The sequence below is a fragment of the Falco rusticolus genome, chromosome 3, assembly GCF_015220075.1.
Source record: "Falco rusticolus isolate bFalRus1 chromosome 3, bFalRus1.pri, whole genome shotgun sequence".
NCBI classification, from domain to species: Eukaryota; Metazoa; Chordata; class Aves; order Falconiformes; family Falconidae; genus Falco; species Falco rusticolus.
The window spans coordinates 106481185-106505260 of NC_051189.1; the positions used below are offsets into that span (position 1 = coordinate 106481185).

The window sequence follows — 24076 nt, forward strand, 5'->3', positions numbered from 1 at the left end:
AAGCAACCATTCTGCAAAGGATCTTTGATGTCAGGATTTTTGAAGAGAAAATTTCAAAAGAAAAATCAAACTCATCACCTGAATGTTGACACAACTTCATTTGAAAAATTATGAAACAATACACAGAATCAGCTGGAGACTGGATACACTGCAAATCCACCTGAATGGATTCACTGGGCCACCACTCAAATGGCCTGTATGTCAGCTGGATGAGATGGTAAGAACTAAAAACACATACAAGGTCCACTGTACTTTGCTAATGAGTCTGAATGGCACCAAGAGCTCATTCTGATGATCCCATAGCAAACATCAGATCTACCCTTATCTGATTCCTGTCACGTGCCTGCAGCCTTCACAAATCGGCTTCCAGACCTGAAGAATATCTGTTTATTGGGTACATTTATGTATGAATCTTTTTAGAAACAAAATTGCCAAATCACTTGTTAACAAACCTGCTGCAATGTACAGAGCTCCTGGCTAAATTTCCTTGAGAATCCAAATCATCTTCACCCTCTTCCAGACTTGTTGCCTTTTTCAATTTGCTTCCTTTTTTCTGTGCCACAAGGAAATAAAACAATAATATCATGACTATCTGATCAACATTTGAGCAGCTGGATACAATTCTGCTTTTTTATGCCAATGGGTATGTTACTTACAGAAAATGGGAAATGACAGCTCTTGTAATAGTGCTGCAGAAGGATACTGCATGCACATGGGGAAGACTCAGCCCAATGTCAGAGCCTTTTTATAAAGGAATCACAAAGCCTCAGATAAAAGGTACAAATGACATTTTATGTTTTTCAGATTAGATCTTGGACACTTTCAGACACTGATGTAAATTGAAACTCTTATGCACAGTTCTAACCAGTTATCTAGCTTATCTGTTCAGCGAACAGTCTGATAGCAAGCCTCTGCCAGATAATGTAATTATGATATCCCCCTCCACCACTGTGTGCAAAGAAAAAAAACTATCCAAGAATACAATATCTAGTGCAGACCTCATCTATCGAGTGGCTCACCTTGCGTTTAGAAAAGCTGCCCATCAATGACCGGCCGTGCCTTTTACTGGTACTGAAGTCTTCCCCAGATTCCATGTCATCCTCAAGTTTATTCTAAAGCAACCAAACAAAATATAATGTATAAACAAAAAATATAATGTATAAACAAAAAATAATGTAGCAGACCAAACAGAGTGCTACAGACAGCATATTTAAACATCAGAAATAGTTTGGGAAGCAATTCTCCCTAAAGTGTCAACAGAACTGGACCAGACCAGTGCAGACTTTGGGGTTTTTTTATACACAAGCTGAATACAAAACATCTTGTATCCTGGCAGTAACTGCCATAATTTTTGTCCATGGGACCTTTCAGAGCAGACAAAAATCACACAAATACCTAACCTCAATTTTGTTTTCATCCAGGCAAAGTTTGAATGCCCTCATACCACATACATTCCTTGACACCAGACCAGTTTGCAGCTTAATATTTGAAATGCATAGTTTAACAGGACTTATTTCTGCCAATTACACAGTTTTACTAGGCTACTCTATGGTAAGAAAGAAAACTCTCATAATCCCTAAAAATCTATATACTTCATTGGTACCCCTGGTTTTTAATATGACCTTACAGTTTCATTGCTTCCTAGACTAATAAAACAAAGGTTAACACCTATGCAAAAGGATTCTTGAAGTGTTGGCCTTGTAGTTGATCTTACAAGAATAACTGATATATCATGTAAATCATTAGATTTAAAAGTACATACAAAACTCATAGCACAGAAAGTTTTGGGAAGCTGATTTTTAGCTCTCCTCTAGCTTTAATCCTTAGTTAGTGTACCTGTTTATTACTGGCAGATCTCCAATGCTTTTAATTTGCAGGCAACAATCTTTCTAAGCTTATTGTGTCTTATTACAAATTCTAAAATGTAAATGGCTCAACTTCACGAAGTGTAGTCTGTGGGCTGAGTACATTTTTACAAATAAGAATTATTACAAAATTAAAATACAAATGTAAATGCATAGAACATAGAGAACTGAGGGAAAAAATCCCAACTTTGATATGCACTTTTTATAATGGAAAAGAAAAATCTTTCTGTTGAAGTCGTTTCATGTGTACATTTCATGCTCCAATTGCTGTGTGGGCAAGAAAAAGAACCTTTGCATATCTGACTGTGATGTTCACCTGGCATCATCATTAAGTGAATGAATTCAGCTGTGAATCTGAAGTCGATAGTGTAGGATTTATTCAGTAAGCTAATAAAACACAATAAATGGAAAAGCTAAACACCTCTTTCTCTGAAGTCACTAGAGAAAGTCATTAGACCTTGGAGAAAGAGGTGGCTAGCATTTCAGTTTATATTTTGAAGGGCTGCCATACTTCATTATTCATCTGCAATAGCAGGCTATGCCTCTGCATCAAGCATAAAACTAGCTAAAATTAAAATCTAATTATCAGCAAAATAAAAAGAAGCTTCTACTAAATAGACACAAATGCAAAAAGTACTCTTCCTTATAATACAGCTTTTATATAAGCAACATGAGATATTAATAAGATGTCATGACAAAATGTTACAGAAAACATTACAGAAGAAGGGAATGTGGTTGCTTATATGTTGAATTAGCCAAATAAGTGGTCGGGGCAGTCATCCAAGAATGGAAAACATAGCTTCAAAATCTCAGTTCCACCTAAGTCTGACTGGGGACATGAACCTGGATCTGCGACCTCCCGGGTGAGTATTCTGGTATCTGGCTTTTCTTGAGTTGTGTTATCCTGGTTAACCTGGACAGGAGACGGGGCAAATAAACTCCACAAAATTCATTGTGTGTCTCGCTACTTGTTTTAAGGGAAGTGCTGAGTATTCTTTAGCTTCATTAGTACTATGATGGCTGCAGACACCTCAGGCAAATTGAGCTATATTTATACAGGAGTCTCAAAACAGATTTAAAAGCCCAACTTTAGACATTCACCTTTGAAAGAACAAGCATTATTGCTATGAAATGCTAGTATTATTTAGCTACAGAGACAAACAAAACAACAACCAGGTTGGGACTGGGGTGGGGGAATGTGTGTGTGTGTAAGTGAAGTACAATCAAACACGCTCACCTTCTTACTATCTGATTTTAGACCAGCCTTTCCTGATGATGGTAGAGCAGTAACTGCAAAATTGTTTGGATCTTCACAGTCACGGATTTTGGATTCTTTTATCAGCGAGTCAAGTTTCTTCTTTGCTATATTCTCCACTCTTTTCCTATTAGCAGATGCCTAGCAAAACAGAATCATTAAACTAGGTAGTGATGAAAAAGTCTTTGTAATTCCAGCCAGGATTATTGGAAATTAAAATGTTATATGCAGGAAGAAGTAGTAAAAAATAATAATAATAAAAAAGGTTGTTCATTTGCATAATGTGAAGTAGCTACCTGCAGCTCGGTTTCAGACTTTAAGATATGGAAGCATATGAGGCCCTGAAGTAGCTGAGCTGTTAGATCTACAGTGTAAACAGATTGTCTGAAGTGATGGGAGAGTCAAACTAATTACAGCAGTTCTAATTAAACCAAGACTGACCGTTAGCAGAGCTATTCAGATGCAGTATCTTTCACAAGCCAAGGATGTGCTAACATAGTTATTGCTGATGACTCCTCATACTGAACTGGATTAGCATATGCTATGTTTTGCAGTACATATTTAGTAAAAAATCAGATCTACTCCATTGTGCTGTCCAATAAGCCATTCTACACAAAAATTTAATAGTAATAGGTACATATCTGGAAACTGAGTATACAGCATCTCTCTCACACATTGGGGCTGATGGGCAGCATTCCCATGCTATGTCAAGGTTGACTCTGCAGCTACCATAGATGCAAGATTCTACTGGGTGGAATGGGAGAAGCTTGGGAATCTTGATTTCAGCAGTTCAAGGGCAAAATGTAAAACAGCTCCTGTTCCTTCCTTCCATGTACATCATAGCCCATGTGGGGGAAACAAAAAGAGAAATCCAGAGTTTTGTTTTTCATCCATGAGGCATAAACCCATAATCCCAGGTCTTTTAAGAGGTGACAGATTGTATTTTCTCAGTAGGCCTTAAGAATTCCCAGTTAAATTTGTCGTGAAACAAGCTATGATCTTCTGAGCTCTTCAAAATTTGGCTTAGAGAGCAAGCAAAATGTAGCAAATCTGGATTTAAAGCATCCGTAAACCTCACAGCAAAGTGAACTGTTTGTAACAAAGACAACAAGGTCAGCAAAGTAATGTCTACTGAGCCTTTAGTGAGAATGTTACACCCAGCCATAACATGTTATTACCTAATTTTGTTATGAAAGATGACACTTTTCTTATTAGCATTAATTTCTTGATCTATTTAATGGAAGAAAAACATTATTTGACATCTCTTTATAAATAGCATATGTGTGGGCTAAGTTGAAAAGAATCATGGCAAAGTAATTTCTAGCAATGAGACCTGCTAACATTTCTGCTTGTTCAAGTATCTGGACTAGGATCCTCTCAAAACAAACCATCTTTAAGTCTAGAAATTTTCTGGAAAACTTGGAAAATCAGGATCTTAAGTAACACAGTGCCTCTGATTTCAGCAGAGTGGTCAAATCACCTGTCTTTTTCCCTTTGGATATTGGAAACAGTCTGCCATACCTGGGACACAGGCAAAAGAACTTGAAAACACGGGAAAACAAGCCGAGTGACCTTCATTGATCACAGTGTCGTTTCAACAAATGTCCAATTCTCATTTTATTCAGTTTGCGTAGTTGTACTTTCCCTGTATGGTCACCTTCATAGGTAGCCCCTAAGTGGGTTGTAAAAGCTTTCGGTTTGGCTTTCAACTCATTTTCTCCCTGTTGAAAAGGGTTATGCCTTGATACCAGGTCTGACCTTACACAGGTGGAGAGCCTGCTGGACTCAACTGTATGAACACTGGCTTTGAACAGCTGCATAATTTAACAAGAAAGTGTCTAAAAACCATGAAGTATTAAAACATCACAGATCTCAGCTTTAAAATACTGAAAAGTGATAAGCTATAACACAATAATTTAAAAAACCCAAAGGAATTCTTTTTCCCTTTGGTAGACTTATTCATAAAGAAGTGTCTCTTTTGGTCTTAGATGAAAAGGATCAAATCCATAACACAAAATGAGGAAATAGCCTGAGGGAGACAGGATTGAAAATGCAATCTCTCTCCAAGGCAAGCTAGTTTATGTTATTAAATAGTTTTGCTGTGTATTTTACAGTGTTTCTATAAGATGCAATGTCAGTTGCCAGAAGATTAAAGTGACAAAAAAAATTAGCTTTTAGAAAGGATAAAGAAATAAGGGATTTTCAGACTGAAGCAAGTGGAGATTAAAATATTCTCCCTTTTTTTAATATCACCTTACAGTAAAAATCAACTAAACCCAGCATTCAGCAATCCAAAGGGAAGCTCCATAACAATGACCACAATTTGACATAAGCAGATTTTTTCTTTTCTTTTTTTGCATTTGAGGGGAAGAACACTACAATGCAATAAAGAATCATGAGATACCACTATTTAAAATATTAAAAGACACAAACCTCCAAACTTGAAACACAACCACTAGAACTGGTGCTGCTTAGCATGCACTTTTGTCAAATCTATCCCCATGAAGGTTTAGAACCTAGAAGACTTGTGACAAACCGCAAAGATTTGACCACATTCACAATCCGGAGAATTCATATAAGGTTTTTTCTCACTGGGATGGGAAAACTTAACATATATTTACATTCAAACGGACACATAACTTACATCTCCGTTCATCAGTTTACAGTCATCATCAATCTCATCAGCACTGTCCTCATCAGAAACTTCACCTTCCTCTGCATCGTCACTGATGTTGGCTGGAAGTTTCTTCCCCTAGAAGATAAAATGATTACACAGGCAGCTTACCATGCAGCTATTGCTATTACACATCTGAAAAAAAATAAAAGAAAAATTAATCAAACTGTGCAACAGGTTCTTGTTGATTGAGAAGGCAATCATCCTTGTTTAGGTTCTTAAAGACTTTCTGTAAAATTATTTAAGTTAGGGTAGAAGCAATAACCATGCAGAAATCATCATCATTACAAACAAAAAGACGGACAGAACAGATGAAGCAGATTTTACCTTAACCAGTATCTTTCCTTTAAGACTTGCTGGTGAAGGGAGCTTGGTAGAATCATCATTGTGCACAGAAGACAGATCCAGTTTGTCTCCCAGGATTTCTGTAAGGTACTGAGCCATCTTCTTCTGCTGAATGACACTGCAATGGTTCTCAATTGACAAGATGACAGGGTACCTGGCAGAGACATAAGCAAGTATCATCAACTGCAAATTTAGCTTTTATAGCATTAAAAGAATAAGGGTTATTACTGTCTCAGCCATTCCTGTAACAGACATCGCCACCAATGAAATCCACAGGGGTTAGATAAATCAGTGTGGGCACAGGATTGATGTCCCACTACTTACTCCAGACTGAATGGTCGATTTTTTGACTGCAACAGAATAATTAAAATTCTGCAATCTGATTTATGCATTTTCTTCCAGAGCACACTTTCCGCCTTCCTATACTACCCAGTCCTGGCCTCCACTTCCTAACACAGAGATCCTAGCAAGCCATCCATAAGGAAAACCTAAAACTTCCTTTCCCTTCTGTGCTTCAGCCCTTTTATACTCTGAGAGGGAAAGTAATGAAGGTACCAAGAGCCAAAAAGATCCCCAAAGGGGCTTTGTCTTTACCTTCCCAATTCCAACAGCCAAGTGATAAACTTGTGTTAGCTATTCCAGGAAAACTTTTCTAGCTAGTAACAGAGCAGTATCAAACTAACAAGCCTGCAGATAAAGTCTCTTCTACAAAGACAGTAAGTATTATTTTTAGATTTAGTTTTATTGTTGTCATTTATTGTTGATTCTCCAGGCCGAGGCCAAGAAATCACAATGCCTGGTGGCTTGAAAGGCATCAAGGTAAGATTTGTGAAACATCGATTCCAGTATGGTCTGTGCCATATAAAAGCACACTGAGGATGGATTTCTGTTTCGAGATGATGCACTTTTAGGATAAGCACAAAAGCCAGTATACAGTGCAGTTTTGTACAGCTGAAATATAAGGGATTCATTAATTAACACCCAGTTATGAATAAAAAGATGTTGATCCTGACATCTGGCCCTCATTGGCTCCTCATTAGGAAAAATGAGGCTTTCAGCCAGACAATGCCTGCAGGACAAAGCTTTCCAAGCTGATGACTACAGTTAAATTCCTGGCTTTGCCTGAAGCTAGCTCCTTAGCTGAATTTGCAGCCTACCGACAGCTATGCCTCAGCCTATCCTGGGAAAGAAAGCCCCTGCAAATCTAAAATATGCTTTGTTCAGTACTGAACTCTGACTGAGCATCGACACCTAGCAGGAAAAAAACCCACCCCAAATAAGTTGTAACATGTTCCCAGTTAACCTTTCTGTGAAGCTTTTAAGAACTGCAACAGTTTCATAAGCATTGCCATATATTCTGCTGGCCAGATTTCCTTTAATTTTTTTACCACGTCTTCAGGTAAATTCAAAAAATTTCAGGCTCACAGTAAGCTTACCTGGGCTGAAATTTCAGTGCAAGTTTAGCTCTATTAATGAAGGCAGATGACTGCTTTGGAGAAGCTACTGGAAAATTTTTACAGAGATATATTAATTTATCTTAAAAAAATAATAGGCTCACACATACATTTTGACTCTCAGGAGGAGGAATGTACTGCCAAGGTATATGAAACTTCCCATTGTATAATTCTCTGGTTTCCTGAGCAATGTACAGGTAGGGAAAATAAACTCTTTCTCCTGAACAGCCTGCTTTCTCCACAATTGAGCTACTGTCTCTGTGTATTCTTTTGCTGCCTGACTTGCTTCCTGACCCTGGAGCAACCAAGTGTAACTTTGGCATCACTGGAGTACACAGACATCCAGAGGGAGCGGGACACGTGGTGAAACTGCTAGCCATTCACTAAAAACAGTCACTGTCAAAACATGTTGATCCTCTGATCTTCTACAAATGGGATAGAGACAGCCCCACAACTGTGTGCAGAGTGCCCCTGCTCAGTCAGTTCGGCCTTGTTTTTTCTTTCTGAAGGCTTTGTCCCCACAGAAAACAACTCCAAATTCGTCTGGCATATGCAGGAACAGGTTAGATTTTCACTTAAGTGCCTTCATGAGGATGGCAGGGAACACCCCAGTTTATAGCCTGGAGACTCAAAAGTTGGCAGACTGTATACGTACTCATTCTTGATAAAGGCATATTTGTTGATAGTTTCAATCACATCTTTGAAGAGAATTTTGGAAGTCAAAGTGTATCCATGGTGGACAATTGGTTCACCGTCTGGCCCATCCCAGCAGTCAACTGTAGAACAGAAACAATGACACCCATCAGACAAGTACCACCTGGGGCCACCATCTGTGGAAGACTATGAAGCCCTGCAACTCCCTCAGCAACCCAGCCAGCCATGACCCAGCAAAGCAGGTACAAGTTCATTCCCACCCTTCATCTCTACCTCCCTCCTCACAGTGCTGAACATCCTTCCTCTGCAGAAACATCCTGGCCTTGACATCCCACTGTGTACAGATGACTGTTCCCACTGTTTGAGAAAGCCCCAACCAAAAAAGATGTCCTTTTAACGAGTGCTGAGGAGTATCGTGACAGGAGCATGGTACTGCTTTCATTATGCTACTGCTGAACTTGAAAGCAGAGAACCTCAGCTTTCTCACACTACAAGCAAAGCCAAGACCTAGACAGCTCTAGACCTTGGAATTTGCCTAACCTTATAATTGAACGTACATGAACGTTCACATACATGAAATGCATTATTCTTCTGAAGGATCCATTGGCATGTCCACAATCTAACCTGAGCAAACTAATATTGACCTTCTGGAAAATCGTGAAAACATGTTGATAGTCAGGATATTAAGGATGATTACAAAACAGGTAGTGTCTCAGAAAGACACTACAAACATCAGAAGGGACTTCACATAAGGACTTCCTGGTCACTGCAGAGACAGTCAACATTTCACATAACAGAACCCTACTTCCCCTATCAGAAATATCAGCTTTCCTCTTACGTGTAGCACATTTGCCAGTTTGGTTGCCATACACTTGGCTAGAAAGTAGATACACCATTCATTCTACTGAATGTTAGTATCCTCTCTACAAAAATAGTTTTACAATTTTTTTCCTCAGTACCAACAACACTGCTCTTCAAATGCCTGCCTTACTTCCATGCTCAAGAAAATTTGTCCATTATACAGCAACATTATTTTGTTGTTCTTTATGAAGGGAAGACACTGTTTTACTAGGCTTTTTCCTCTACCCAATTACCATGTCTTTTGCATTAGTCATGAGTCTTCCTTTACAGAGGAGAAACAAAACTACGGAGCCTACTGACGGTTCCTGTTTGATCTTTACCTTCTACGCACCGACAGCCAGATTGTAGCACCCATGCATACATGTCCACCCTAGACTGGGACATCAGCTGATCTCCCATGAGGTAGGTATTATGTGAAGAGGTAATGAAATAGTGACTCAAAGGATAACTCATGTCCTGATTCACTTGGTAGTGTTCTGGGTTGAATATGTCCCCTGATGGACTCCGCATGTAATTGGTGAAACCTGTAAACAAACAATACTATAAATAATTCAGTTCTGTCCTTTTTGTTGCTGTAGCCTTCCTAAAATCAGCCTAAAAATGCATCCCTACATTCACTAACACATTCATGAACATGTAAGAAAGATAAATAAATAAACAGCACCACTGCATCCCAACTGTCTCAATGACCAATTGTGATTATGGCTTTCAAGAAATTTCTTGCTGCTTTGTATGTCTTCCTGCTCTGTCTTTCCTAAAAAAAAAAAATCTGTTTAAATCAAACCTGACATTTTAAGCTTATAATCTCTCTCAAAAGACTTTGTTGGTCGCATGGCACACAAAAGCCTCCAGAGATCTGCGGTAATATCCTGGCATTGCTCCTCAGTGAAATGAGTTGAAAGATATACAGTATTGTACTGCCTAGAGACAGTTCCTAGTGACCCAACAGTTTGAAGCAAGGGAGATACTCTCCTCTATTTCTCCTGAAAATACCAGAAGAACATCAACACGCATTAGCTTGTACAAGCAACAGTCTCTAATTTTGATATGACCTCGCATGTGCAAGCATACTTGTGGATGGGAGAGACCTGCAGTACTGCATTACTGTCACTTTATGTGACTGAAGTTCACTCCAGGTTTGACACCAAAAAAATCAATTATCTGTAGTACTTTCAGTGATGCTACCAGAAGAATACATTTTCCAAAGTAATGGGATGCTTTCAAATCATGCAGACAGTTTCTGTATTGCAATCATCACTCTTGCTCAGAAGCAAAGTTTTAGCAAGTTGTATCTTTTATCTGTGTATGAACTTTCTGCTCTCAGATCACCAGTATACGTTTGTGCACATATACAGACACATTCACAAGGCAGACTAACATTAAAAACTGTAACTTCCATCTCGTCCCCTCAAAATTCTTTTCATTCAGCATGGATGAAAGACTAAGATTTCCATCCACATCCTGGCTTTAACAGCTGCTGACAGCAATGATGCCTTTATTCAAAAGGTCTCTACTTCAAGACTTTTAATTCTGCCATTTCACTCATTATTCCATAAATAAAACAGTGCCTGTATAAAAATACTGCCAAACTTCTAAAGGTCTTAATGCACTTTCTGTGACTGTTGCTGGTCTTTGTTTCTGGTGCTTTGTTTCACTAAAGCTACACAAAGCAAAATAACTCCAGTTCTCAAAATCAGTCTCAGAATATTGGTCTACAGAACACAGAAAAATTGAGCTTGAATAGAATTTAAGATAAATTGTCACCATTATGATGGTTCTTATAGGCTTTACATTTTGTGTTGATGGAAGTTTTATTAAAGGAAAAGAGATGATAAATACAAATAGCAGCCAAGACTTTCCAAACAATACACTAGGAAACAGTGCTAGGGAACATCAGTCTAGCCTAATATTTGAGTCTCTTGAAGCATATATCATGATCAACTAGCAAACAAGTAATACAGCTGAAGTTAAAAAAAAATAAAAAAAATTACTAACCAAGTCAGAGCAGATACCATGAAAAACTGATAGGGCACAGTATTTGACAGCAAACATGGAGCTAATCATTCCTGACAAGTTAATAATTTCTTCTTACTACAAACCAATCAGCTGCTACAACATTAATCCCACGCACCACTGTTAGGGCAGCCTCTGAAACAACGCTACTGTTTGCTTAAGCAACTTTAAGCAATTGTTAAAATATATTATCAAAATTGTTATAAGGAGTTCACACTAACTGGATCAATCAGCCCTAGGATGAAGAAATACAACATAATCAAGATACTGTTGGCAGTGTGTACGGTAGATCTCCAGTATTTACACACTGGGGAAAAATGTACTGACACTGCGTTTTATTTTGATCAACAGAGGAAGGTAAGAGGGCAAGACTATGTTGGATGAGCTAAACATCAAGGGCCAGTCCAAGGTGCTTCATGAGAAAAGCCATCACAGCTGAGGACGTGAGGCAAGACAGACACATGAACAAATATGAGTGGGCAGAAAACATTGTACTACTATTTTACTACCACTGAAGGGCTTCGTAAGTGTGGGCAGGATGCTCTTGTCTGGGCTGTATCAATTTGACGAATAAACATACAGCTTCAGTTTCCATAGCTGTTGAACTTCAGTCTCTCTAGGCAACACTCCATTTATTTTCTGGAAGACAAGAGGGATCTAAAGTCTGAACTACACATAAAGACATTAAACGAGTAACTTCTCTGTGTGTGCATGTGCACAGAGATGTGCATACATGTATACGTATGCAGATAGACATCTATGTTTTCTAAGGAGGTCTTTTTTCTTTGTCAGTAGCCAAATCCAGCAGTGTGCCCCTTGTCAGCGCCTCAGTCACCTCTGCTCAGATGTTGTCATCAACATGCTCCAGGAATCTCCTGCATTAGTGAAGCTCTAGATTAGATATGTTCTGTTCGGCTGCACTTCTAGCAAGATACCAGAGAGGCTAAAGTCTCCCATAAGGAGCAGAGCCTGCTGACATGAAGATTTTTCCAGTTGTCTCAAAACAACCTCATCTCCTACTTCCTCCTGATCAGGAGATGTTGGACTGCACTCTAATCCTAACCCATAAACTCTCAACAGTTTTGTCATCCATTCTTAGGCAAAGCAATTCTATAGGTCAGGCTAGTTTTTTAAAAGTTTTTCTTTCCAGTATGGAAAACTACAGTTTGAAAAGCCTACTTACTTTTCTAGCTATGAGGAAAGCATGATAATGAACCTGATTATTCATTATTTATGTGACTGCCACTGACTATAAAGCACCAGAAAATAAAACCATGAATATGTCAACTGCTACATTCACTTGGCATCAGTATAAGCTTTAAAATTAATGGAAAATTTAGTCTGAAATTAGAACAGACCTGAATCCATCCTAAGAAACCATCATTTCTTGAAAAAAATAAAAAAAGAAACATATCCACCTTACACAATATATGAGAAACTACCTACTTCTCATGCAGTAAACCAAACTGAACTTATATTTTGCCACTTTTCACTATGACAACAAACCCACAGAAATGGACAAGACTGATTTTCAAAGGGTCCTGGATCTTTTGCACAGAATCTAATTCCTGAGGAATGTACTCTGTCCTTGGAGTCAATAAGATCTGGCAGAAGATTTACTGTTTAGGGGAAAGGATTTAGAATCAGTCCTCCCTCAAAGTAACAGCTGCCCTCATGATGGTACAAGCATCATTATATTCAGAGCGAAAGCTTTAGCAGCAGAGGTCAGGAAAGCATGCTTCTAGACAAATTTCATCTGTCATCCCACTTCACACATTTACTTCGGATGAGATCGCTCCTTTTATTAAAACTTAAAGGATTTCCAAAAATACCTGCAGGAATGATGCCACTAAATTCTACTGTATTTTCCAAAAGCACAAATAAAGATACATCCAGCTCCAGCTGACCTTCAATGACCACTGCTTCATCATGACATACACCTTTTAAAAAAAAAAATTTCCAAAGAGTAGCAATTTCCCTTTAGGTCCCTCAGCAAATAACAGATAATAAAATAACAATAATAAAAAAAAACAACAACAAAAGCAAACCCTACTGAACAGCATAATCCATACAACAAGACAATTCTATGACTATATACTGTGCAAACAAATGCAATATTCTCATAAACATTTAAACATTTGCCTCTTTCCTACATAAGCTACACCAGCCAGCTCACCATCAATCCCCAGAGCTCCCTCCTTCTTGTTCTCCAGGCATGGTTCAAACTTGCTGATGATTTCCAGGCAGTGTTCTTTAGTCACATTCGTCATCTGTAAAAGTAGCAAAAATGAAGTGTTACCTAGTAATCGCAGCCTCTCTTAGCTCTTTTCCCTGTGTACAGTTTAACAACTGGCCAGATTACCCATAATGGTACTAACGATTTCCAGTTACCCAACGAGATGATCACTCCTGTCAATCAGTGTCAGGTCTGATAAGAACTCAGTGCTTTGTGAAAAGTTTGCCCTATTGGCAGCTGCCGGATCACAGCCGATAGACCGAGCTCCGCTTTGTAGGTCAAATCTGGTTAGGGCGTTATTAGGCACACAGAGCATCCAAACAGAACAAGCTTTGTCACAAACCAATGAGATTTCTTCTCTTGTAGGATTAAAGGATTAGTTTGCATTATCAAAGGGTTTTTACTTTAAAATAAAACAAGAAAATGGCTCATCTTTATGCAGCAGACAGCAAAACCAATTAGTGGCAGGGTAACAGAGAATTAGGACATAATGCTCTCAGAACGTTCTTTAGGGAGTACAATGGGAAATACATGTTTGTAAAAGTTGTTGTTTATAAAAAAAGGGTCATTTATGACAAGCTGTAGCTTTTTTGACCTTGCAGTGTTTTCATAATTCAGTTTTAACACTATTATTTAATATTCCTGATGTTTACTGTTGATTTACCCTCTAATTATTATCCCTGCTATTATTTAATATTCCTGTCCTGTGTGGTCCTGGAAATCCTTTCCATTAGATGCTGCACACGACAGACGAAAATACAGCCCTTGTCACCACCACTGGGGACTGCCAGTAAAGCAAACCATGCTGACGACTGTTTTGGCAACATGGAATCTTTGCTCTGGAGGGAAATGAAACCACCAGCATATCTGCTACCAGATCAATGCCTTTTCTGGGTGTAATTTAAAACCTAATACATAAAAGTAAAATAGAAGGAAAGAAAAAAACCCTATCCCTTTATTTTCCCATACATTATAGGTTTGCTAGGTTCAAAAGATAAAGCTCTGGAGCAACAGAAGGTTTTTCTGGTACAGCTTCAAATGCACAGAACGAACATTTGTTTTCCCTGCATACTGTATGAGAAAGGGCAGCACTAGGCAAGGGAGAGAAGCCCCACAGGCATGAGTTGTCCATGTCAGTGATTAGCTGAGCTCATTTGTGTCCTGTGGCAAGTGTTCATTTTCCTCTCACCATCTGGAGGATCAATTGACCAATGAAATGGAAACATACCCCACTAAAAAGACAACTGCCAGAGAGGTGGCTTTTTGTGTTCATTCATTTCTTAGACAACATTTGAAACTGATGAAGAGGTATGACTTACAGGCATGGAGCTTCAAAAGAGATCATGAGAGGAAAAAGGCAAAGATGAGTCAACGCATTTGTTCCTGCATTGACTGCATCTTGCTATCCAACTATTTTCCCTCACTTCAGAATCTTCCACAAGTCTCTAAATGAAAGATCATAGGATCACTCAGGGACCTCGGGAAGTCATCCAGCCCAAAATCCTACTCATACAAGGTCACGTCAGTTAGCTTAGGGTGTTATCTACTCTGGTCCTTGAAATCTCCAAGGATGGAGGCTGCACCACCTCTCCAGGCAACTGTCCTCATAGTACAGATACTCGATGCCTTGCTGTTTTCTGGCCTGCCAAATTACCGTGTACCAGAAACACCCAAACTTGTTCTGAGCAAGAGCTATTTGGGATACGAGTAAAAGTGTTAGGCTTCCAGGCAGCTCGGTTACAAAGAGTCCTAATGCCATAAAGGTTCAAGTCAGTGACAGAGGAGGCAGAGCAGTGGGCATGTACATGGTGCATCATACACGCAGAGATAAAAAAGCTTTTCTCCTTCACCATTAGACAATAAGAATATATCAACACTAGTTTCCTTTTTTCATGAAAACGCATACGAACTGTCAGAAAGTGGACTTCTGTAACTTCAGTGTGCACAAGTGACTGATGGACAAAATTTCTAATGTGACTGATGTAGGCTAGCCCCGTTGTTAAATCCAGTAACACAAGTGGATAGCATGTACCGCAACTCAGCACATAGTTCGCTGGTATTTTGCTGAATGGGTCTAAACAACTATAAGCACAAGGTATAGGTGCACTTCAATACCTGTATGACAAAGCTTATAAAGCTATAAATTAACCTCTCTGAAGAGCTGTTTGTCTCAGATTCATAAGCAACATTAAGTATCATGCTCATCATTATCTTCTGACTCCTGCCACCACCACCCCTGCCCCATATTATTATACAGTGCATATAAACATTACCTGGCTTGACAGACAAAAATACTTCACCTGTTTCAGGTCAGCAAAATGGGAAAATAATCTTTTAACACCCACTTCAGCAACAGAGTTAAAGCACTAAGAAGCAACTTAATAAATATTTCTATACATCCTCACAATACTTTCTCAGACATTAATAATCCTCTCAACAGCTTTTCAGACATAATATTCCACTTTACAAACTGAGATAGTGTGACCAAGTAATTCAGTGTCTCATCAGGGACTATGGACTATGTGCTAAGTCAAAAGCAGAGACAGAAACACCACCTTTTTCACCAGCGTACTGAATACTGGGAAAATACAGATACTGATGGAATTGCCCTAAGACAGCACATAAAAAAGAAAGAAACTAGAGAGACTATATTTAGGGGCATAACAAAAGAGCCCACAGAAAAAAAGATGTAGTGAAAGCAAGAAGATTCCACAAATAGTCATGCCAGCCTACAATATGAAATTCACGTGGCATCTAATCATCTATTTTTCATACATATGACAACAAATTTCCCACCCCTTTCAAAAGGCAATGCATCCCCAGTGGCAAACAAAGGCATGCAGACTGGAAGTCTTTTCCTGGCTTGGACCTACCTTCTGTTCAATCTCCAGAAAGCGTCTCAGGTCATCTGTATCTAGGTAGTCTTTGTGGTTGCTGTACGTGAGCATTAGCAGGTACAAATCACGCCGTGTTGACATCATCTTATAGAATGCGCAGAACTCATCAAAGCCCAATGTGCCCTGGTTATCATCCGTGTCAGCCTCCTGCATTACACAGCAATAAAGCAATGAGATACCCAATTGCTCAGCAATAGCCTAAACAAACTTTATAAAAACAAACACCTGCATGAGAATAAAGCAGCACTGAAATTAAATGCAGGTTGATAGTGCCTGACGTGGCTACTGACTGTACAGCCTGCTAGAAAAGACTGATTTATCAGGCTGATGCTTGTCATGAATGCTCTGCACAACTTTCCCCTTTGAACCTCTTAAATGTATGCACTGGTGTGTGAGCCAAGAAACAACTTTTAAGGTCTTTATTATTCCACAGGGAACTCTGCTTGAAGCATTTCTTCTACCTATGGCAATGAAGTAAGACAGTCTACCCTGCAACATAGAACAGAACACGCATATGTCTGGCAGAATTACCCATTCATATTTTCTTGAGATCATTAGAAGCCAAGTAATCTTGAAATTAATTTTATATCCGGGATTTGGGAGGATAACTGTTAAATCCATGGCCATAAACTAGTAAGATCTGCAAGAATACTGTTTTGCAAGTAAAGAAAGAATCATCAGTAAATGCTACCATATTCTCTCGTATATCTGTCCCGTACGACCTGTATGTTTCTTGGTTCTTAACTTTTGAGGGTCAGGTGCTCCAGCCTGTGATCCAGACCACCCTCAGTTCTATCAGCAATACTACTTACTGTTTGCACACAGCGGAGACAGAATTTCTTCGAACAGATCTTGTGAGAGTCTGAACACAAAGGGATCCACCCAATGATAAAACTATTTGGAAATGAGATTATGGAATTACTTTGTTTCCTAAAAGCCTAGAAGCACGAAAAAATGAATGAGAAATTCTTGCCAGGGAAAAGTATGAAAAAGGAAAGCTACAATGTTTCCCAAACAGGGCCAACACTTGCACATTTTTACCAAAAAAAAAAAAGGCTTATCCAGCAGTTCCTACTTTGTTCTCAATAAAGCAGTTATCCAAATATTGCTTTGCTCACCTTCACTATAGACACGTTCAAGCACACTTTAGGCCACAAAAAAATCAAAACAATAAGTAAGCTGGCCATGTTTTTACCAGATCTTCATATTTTTCGCTGAATTTCCTCCACATACTGCCATATATGTGCAACTTCTATCTGATGAACAAAATGCTGATAGCAAGCTCTCCCCCCACGGACAGCAGCACTGAGCAGCCTTCACAAAACACTTCTGTCCTGGCAAGCCAACACCACGTCAGTCATCTGCCCAAGAACGTTACTGCCATAACTCACCATAATCCTGCAATTTATTCTAAAGAACCCACAGAGATTTTTAAGAACTTGCACAGCCTTCTCTTTCCTGATTCCCAAAGTACACCCTGCACTCGGTCCCTACACTCTTTCATCTTGATGGAGCTCACTATTTTGTCTCTTTTCCAGCCTCATGCTTCAGCCCTTTCAGAGCCTGTATCAGCTACAACACCGAAGCTGACAGTCCGATGGAGGAAGTGACTGGAAGAATGAGGAGTCATGAAGTCATAGATGCAGCTTCTTTAGAAATGAGCCCCAGGTGAAAATGTGAATGCGTTTGTGAGCAAAATATAGCTAATAAGAATGGCTTTCCCCATTGTAACTATGCCAAGATTTTTTTTCAACAACTCCCTACTTCTTTAACTAGAAACTAATATTCAAGGTAACTTTCTTCAAGACCTACACATAAACTACCCTATTATATCTTAAAATACTTGGTGTATTATAGCTATTTCATTAACCAAGAGATTTGATTTTTCATTTCAAGCCTGCTTAATAGTCTAATTTTAAGCTATCAAAGAGCAATTATATTTTCAGTTGAGACCAGCTCAGTTTCAATTATGCATTGCATGTGGAAGAAGCAAGCCTATTCTTTGTTAGTAGCATTTCTAAAGCACAATACACATAGTAGTTGTCACTGATTACAAGCAGTAAATCTGGAATGCAGCATACAATAAGAGTGAATTTTTTTTCCCACTGAAGTTTTACCCAGTCCCTTCCATTTGACTTGCATCAAACCTAATGGTTCACCCTGGAAAGAGAATCACTTTAATCTACTAATTTTAATGAGTTTTTCAATTAAGTTCTTCACTGAGCTACACTTGTAAGCCTAATTGTTTGCTGCTATGAAACAAAAAAACAAAAAAAAAAAGGGGGGGGGGAAGAAAAAAAAAAGTAATGGGCAACCCCCCTTGGTTTTCTCTGGCCCTACATGCATGATTCTCAAAGGCTTTTGAGCCTGGAATATGTCCCCAAAACAAATTATTGGAAATCTAGCAATCACTAAACTAGCATGACTTTGTAGTAAACATGAAGCGGAGCTCAAATAGCTGCTACTCCCAATGTGAGATTTTCAGGCACCTAGATATACATTATATTTCTAAAGGCACACATATACTCTGTCCAGACATTGCACCAGAAAAATTAAAATAGCTGAAAAGTCCTCACTTCCAGTGCTCCCCTAAGGGACAGCCTGCAGCTCAGAGGTAACCATTCTGTGCATGGAAGCAAACAGGACCTAGCAGATACTCTTGCAGAGATAGAACCACTCATCCCAATAGCCACTACTTTTGGAATTTAAAGAACTTTCAGTTGGCAGAAAATATCTGTTTTGCACAAACTGCTGTTTAATGCAATAGCCTCATGTGACATTGTTTCGGCTCAGAACCATACAGGTGTTAATCCACCAACTGGATAACTTATCACTGGCAGAAGTGAAAGACACAAACTGACTTTTTCTTCTTCCACAAACGAACAACAAAGGAGAGGGTATCTGCAAAATCCTGGTGACTAGAGTTTCACTCCACTTAAAACTACTTTTTTCTATTTGGAAATATCTATGGTGTTACAGCATGGACAAATCTACTTCCAAAATTCATTCTGGTCCACATAAATTTTATGCAACAGAAACAGAAAATAGTAATCAAAACGAGGGCTGGCATTGTAAGAGCAGCCCGACAGAAATGAGCACCCAGCTTCCTGGGGCATCTGTGTGCTATAAACGTTTTATTTCTCTTTTACTAAGCAGCATACAGAAAAAACACTCATGTATTTCAATTCTATTTCTAAACTTCTGTTTACATTTCCCCCCTAGCTGCAAACTCTTTTTTTTTTGCAGGATTTTCTGCTTCTAAAGATCAACCCACCCAAATGATGGGTACAATATTAGCCTAGGATAACCTGTATCAGCTGATTACTGGAAACTCTCCAATAGCCTTTCCTTCCCTCCCCATAACCTTGAGTTGCTGTGCTTTGCAGAGTTACCCTGCTTTCCATGCTCCATTTGAGCGTATTTTACCATTTTGGGCCCACAAAAGAATTTACATTGCACATAAGATGCAACCAGTCAGGCTCCAGCATCAGCTGTCAGCAGGATGAAAGAAAGGGCAGAAAGAGATTTAAGTTAAAAATATTTTCAATCCAGAGGAATTAGAATAAGTACATACAGCCATGGAAGAGAAGGAAGGTTTCAAGGCACATTTTTTCCTCAAACTAGTTGTAAGATTTCCAAGTTACACTCTTCTTCCAAATTATTCTCTAACACTTTTTGGCTATAGTTAAGAGGCCATAAAGCGGGTCTATAAAGACTGACCACAGCAAAATGCAGCGGCTACATTTGTTTCTAACCGAGGAAAGAGATTATTTTGCCTTCCTTCCTTTTCTCAGGAATAAGTTATAAGAATGACAGCTTTGTGCCCAAACTGACTAGAAAATCACTCAGTTGTACACAGCCAACGGTTGTTCAGCTTCATGTTAAAATACTTGACTTATCAAAAGTCATGCTGCCTGCCACTGTCCTTAGCTTCTCCTTGGTCCCACACAAAGCTACCTGTACTGTGCAGGAAACCATGTCTCCATGAGGTCGGCACGTAAGACTCACTATATGAGCTATGTAACTTTATGGCAGTTTAATAAAGAAGAGCTGACATTCTAAAAATTATTTGCACAAGATTTATAAACTTTATCATAAAGCCTCAGTTGACTGCTTCTTTTTATTTTTTACTATTCTCTAGCAATGGAACAATTCTATAATTAGTGGCTGTCATCAGCGAAAGTACTTTTCATTCAAAAGGCTCTTAATACCTTCTAAACCTTGGAGCTTAGGGTTTACACTTCTCACCGTCCCTCTCTATGTGAATCAACTTCTCATACCAGTAGGTAATTGTCTAGGGAATGCTAATTTCAGAAGAATAGCATAGAGCCCTTCTAAATGATAAACAGAGCCTAATTTTTCCATCTTAGCAGAGACCATGTCAAAATGAGAGCAACAGTTCACTAGCATGATTCAGTAAAATGATTCCAAAGACTCAGATATGATTTCAGGTTTCTATTTCATAGGATTGAAGGTTTCTAATGTTCTTGTCCTAATGCACTGAAAGAAAGATTAAAAATGAGAGGAATGTTTATGCTTTGGCAATACCAAAAGAACTATTTGTTTCAAAGTGGTCTTCTAACCACACAGCTACAGGCAAAAAATATGTGTCCAGGCAGTTTCATTCTATAAGTACTTCATCAAACCAGGAAAAATGGCTCAAAACAAGAACAGCTTTGGAAAATGAAGACATGAACTTTAAGAAATCTTTAATCAGTCTTCAACTGAAGGTTGCTAACTGCCCAGGAGTTGTACAACCTCACTAAATACATAGAATAAAAGATGGCTCAGTCTTCAAGCACCAGAGAACAGAATTACTTTTCCTTGCCGCAGAACTTTGTGTGACCTTAGGCAATTCATTTATCCCACTTCAGGTTTCTGAAATTGGGCACAGAACATTTCTGTACCTTAAGTCAGGCAAAACTTAGGTATTCAGCTACACACAACGCCTTGGACAGATTTAGACTGTCTAGAAAGCCAGTAGTGGACAGGTATTTGATCCCTGTCAGTGCTACTGAAATCCCAGTATTTAGTTTTCTCTAAAACAGTCTCTCACAGCCTCTGCAAGAGAGCATTCCTTGAAATACCAGAGCTTGCTGGAAATTCATGCTGCCATGTCCCTGAGACAGTGTATTGCAAAAGTCACAGTAGTTCACTATGCTGAAAACTACTGATTCAACTCCTGCTTAGGTCCTTCATAGAAAAGACTTTTTTGATTACCAGTACGTAACACATCCCCACAGTTCAGTTGCTCAATAAACTGGGACAAGGTCAGTAGCGTGCAATGTCAAAACAAATAGCTCGTAGCAGTGCAAAACCCATGACAGACACATAAGTTTGTCTATTGGATATTATATTAGTACCAGTTATTGGAGGATACTGAATACTTTACCAGGGAATATTTATTAGGGAGAACATAATCAGAGGAGGAAGCATGGCTGAGCTTCAGATCAACAAGTACAGCAAATAAGCAAATTTTGTTCTGTGTGTCTTCATGTTACGTAACACCAGAAGGTACCTGGTATAATGACTTTTTCTATGAATAACAATTTCTCTATGATGTGTTTCTGGAGCTCTTTTCAATTTACCAAATGGACCGTGTAGTATCTCTCAGCAGAGTGGAAACAAACCAGCTGCTGAAGTATTTACAATCTCTCCGATTAGGTTTCATGTTCAATGTCCAGCAGCTCAATCCTTGTTCTTTTAGAAAAAAATACATTTTCATTTCTTACCTTAAACATCTGCTTGACTTTTTGTCGGGGTAGGTTCACATTCAGTTTGTGCATTAGCTGGAGCACTTCACTGATACTCAGACTGCCATCACCGTTTTTATCTGCTTCATCAAACGTCTGCTTCAACCACATTGAACAGGAGTTAAGGAACAGCACAGAATATCAAGGGATATTACTGAATGTTATGTATGATTTTTTTCATGTTAGGAAAGACTTACATGAGACTGGGGAAGAAAGTTCAAGGTAACAGATAACTCTACTCATGTTACTTCAGTAACAGTTTCTAGACTTGTTTTGCTCAAAAGGTAACACACACTATTTACCCGTCCTGCAGCACAGAAGAATGAACTTCTGAGCGAAATGCAATGTTGCATCACACTTTGTCCTGTATAAACAAATGAAATAGCTTTACACAGGGAGTAGAGATGAAAAAAATAAACCTGTATGTTGGTATTGGGGCTGGTGCCATTTAACGTCTTTGTTGGTAACACAGACAGTGGCATCACGTGCACCCTCAGCAAGTTTGATGACAACACCAAGCTGGGTGGTGCGGTTGATGTGCTGGAGGAAAGGGATGCTGCTCAACAGACAGACCTTGACAGGCTTGAGAGTGGGCCCCTGTGAACCTCATGAAGTTCAACAAGACCAAGTGCAAGGTCCTGCATGTGGGTTGGGGCAATCCCAAGCACAGATACAGGCTGGGTGGAGAACTGATTGAGAGCAGCCCTGAGGAGAAGGCCTGGGGGGCGCTGGTTGATGAGAAGCTCAACGAGATCAGGCAATGTGCACTTGCAGCCCAGAAAGCCAACCGTACCCTGGGCTGCATCAAAAATAGTGTGACCAGCAGGTTGAGAGAGGCGATTCCCTCCATCTGTTCCACTCTCATGAGACCCTACCTGGAGCGCTGTGTTCATCTCTGAGCCTCCCAATGTAAGAAAGACATGGACCTGTTGGAGCAAGTCCAGAGGAGGGCCATGAAGATGACCACAGGGCTGGAGCACCTCTCCTGTGAAGACAGGCTGGAAGAACTGGGGCTGTTCAGCCTGCAGAAGAGAAGGCTCCAGGAGGACCTTAGAGCAGCCTTCCAGTGCCTAAAGGGGCTGACAAGGAGAGGGACTTTTTACAAGGGCATATAGTGATAGGACAAGGGGGAATGGCTTTAAACCAAAAGAGGATAGATTTAGACCAGATGTTAAGAAATTCTTCCCTGTGAGGGTGGTGAGGCACTGGCACAGGTTGCCCAGAGCAGCTGTGGGTGCCCCACCCCTGGATGGGGAGTCCCTGGAGTTCAAGGCCAGGTTGGATGGGGCTTTGAGTGACCTGGTCTAGTGGAAGGTATCCCTGCCCATGGCAAGAGGGCTGGAACTAGATGACCTTTAAGGTCCCTTCCAAATCAAACCATTCTGTGATTCTACGTTTTTCAGTCCACTCTGGTCATTCATCTCCAAATCCTGCCCAGAACAATCCTCTCCAAGGACTCCCCTGTCTCTGGAAACAGGCAATACAATGGGAAACACTTTGAAGCTTTGAGGCTAGTGCTTACTTTTAGAAAAACAAATACTTAAAGGAATCCCTATGCTACTGATAGCTCTCCACCACCAGGAAATATTCTCAGATATTATAAAAAGGATATTGGTCTCTGGTCCTTTGGCGTTTTGAGAGGCTGTCTTCATCACTGATCCCTGCCATCAGATATTTTAGCCCTGTGATCCAGGTGCGTGCTTCCTCTCCACTGGAAGATACCAAGTCAAGAGATTCCATATGGTCCCCATAGTAGATGCTGAAGCAGCAGTTGGGATCAAAACTGCCATCGGCATAGCGCTGAAAGATCTCTGATTGCTTCCCCTCACAAACCTCCTGAATAGAGTCGATAGAAACTAGAATGACAAAAGCATGTAGTTCATTAACGACTTTGTGCAATGCCCTAAGCCAGACAGGATGCATTTATCCTGGTAGACAAAACCTGAAGAGAAAGGGCTGAAAACTCACATTGCAAGGTCCCCAGTTCACACAGGTTTATTTACAACGTACTACACCACTGCAACCGGCATAGCTAACAACAGCAACTTCATCTTCATAAAGTATTAACC

General features: G+C 39.5%; 1 protein-coding gene across 23 annotated transcripts in view; it reads right to left on the reverse strand.

Annotated features, from left to right (window-relative positions):
- Positions 1-24076, reverse strand: part of PLCH2 (phospholipase C eta 2) — a 121732-nt gene that overhangs the window by 21685 nt on the left and 75971 nt on the right. For all 23 annotated transcript variants that reach the window (XM_037381449.1, XM_037381431.1, XM_037381432.1 and 20 more), the window contains 11 exons: positions 23620-23863; positions 21987-22116; positions 16231-16401; positions 13298-13391; positions 9429-9632; positions 8249-8369; positions 6122-6293; positions 5765-5872; positions 3103-3261; positions 1020-1112; positions 453-553 (listed from right to left, as the gene is read on the reverse strand). In XM_037381449.1, coding sequence (XP_037237346.1) covers positions 453-553; positions 1020-1112; positions 3103-3261; positions 5765-5872; positions 6122-6293; positions 8249-8369; positions 9429-9632; positions 13298-13391; positions 16231-16401; positions 21987-22116; positions 23620-23863 — 1597 coding nt within the window. The remainder of the gene's footprint in view (positions 1-452; positions 554-1019; positions 1113-3102; positions 3262-5764; positions 5873-6121; positions 6294-8248; positions 8370-9428; positions 9633-13297; positions 13392-16230; positions 16402-21986; positions 22117-23619; positions 23864-24076) is intronic.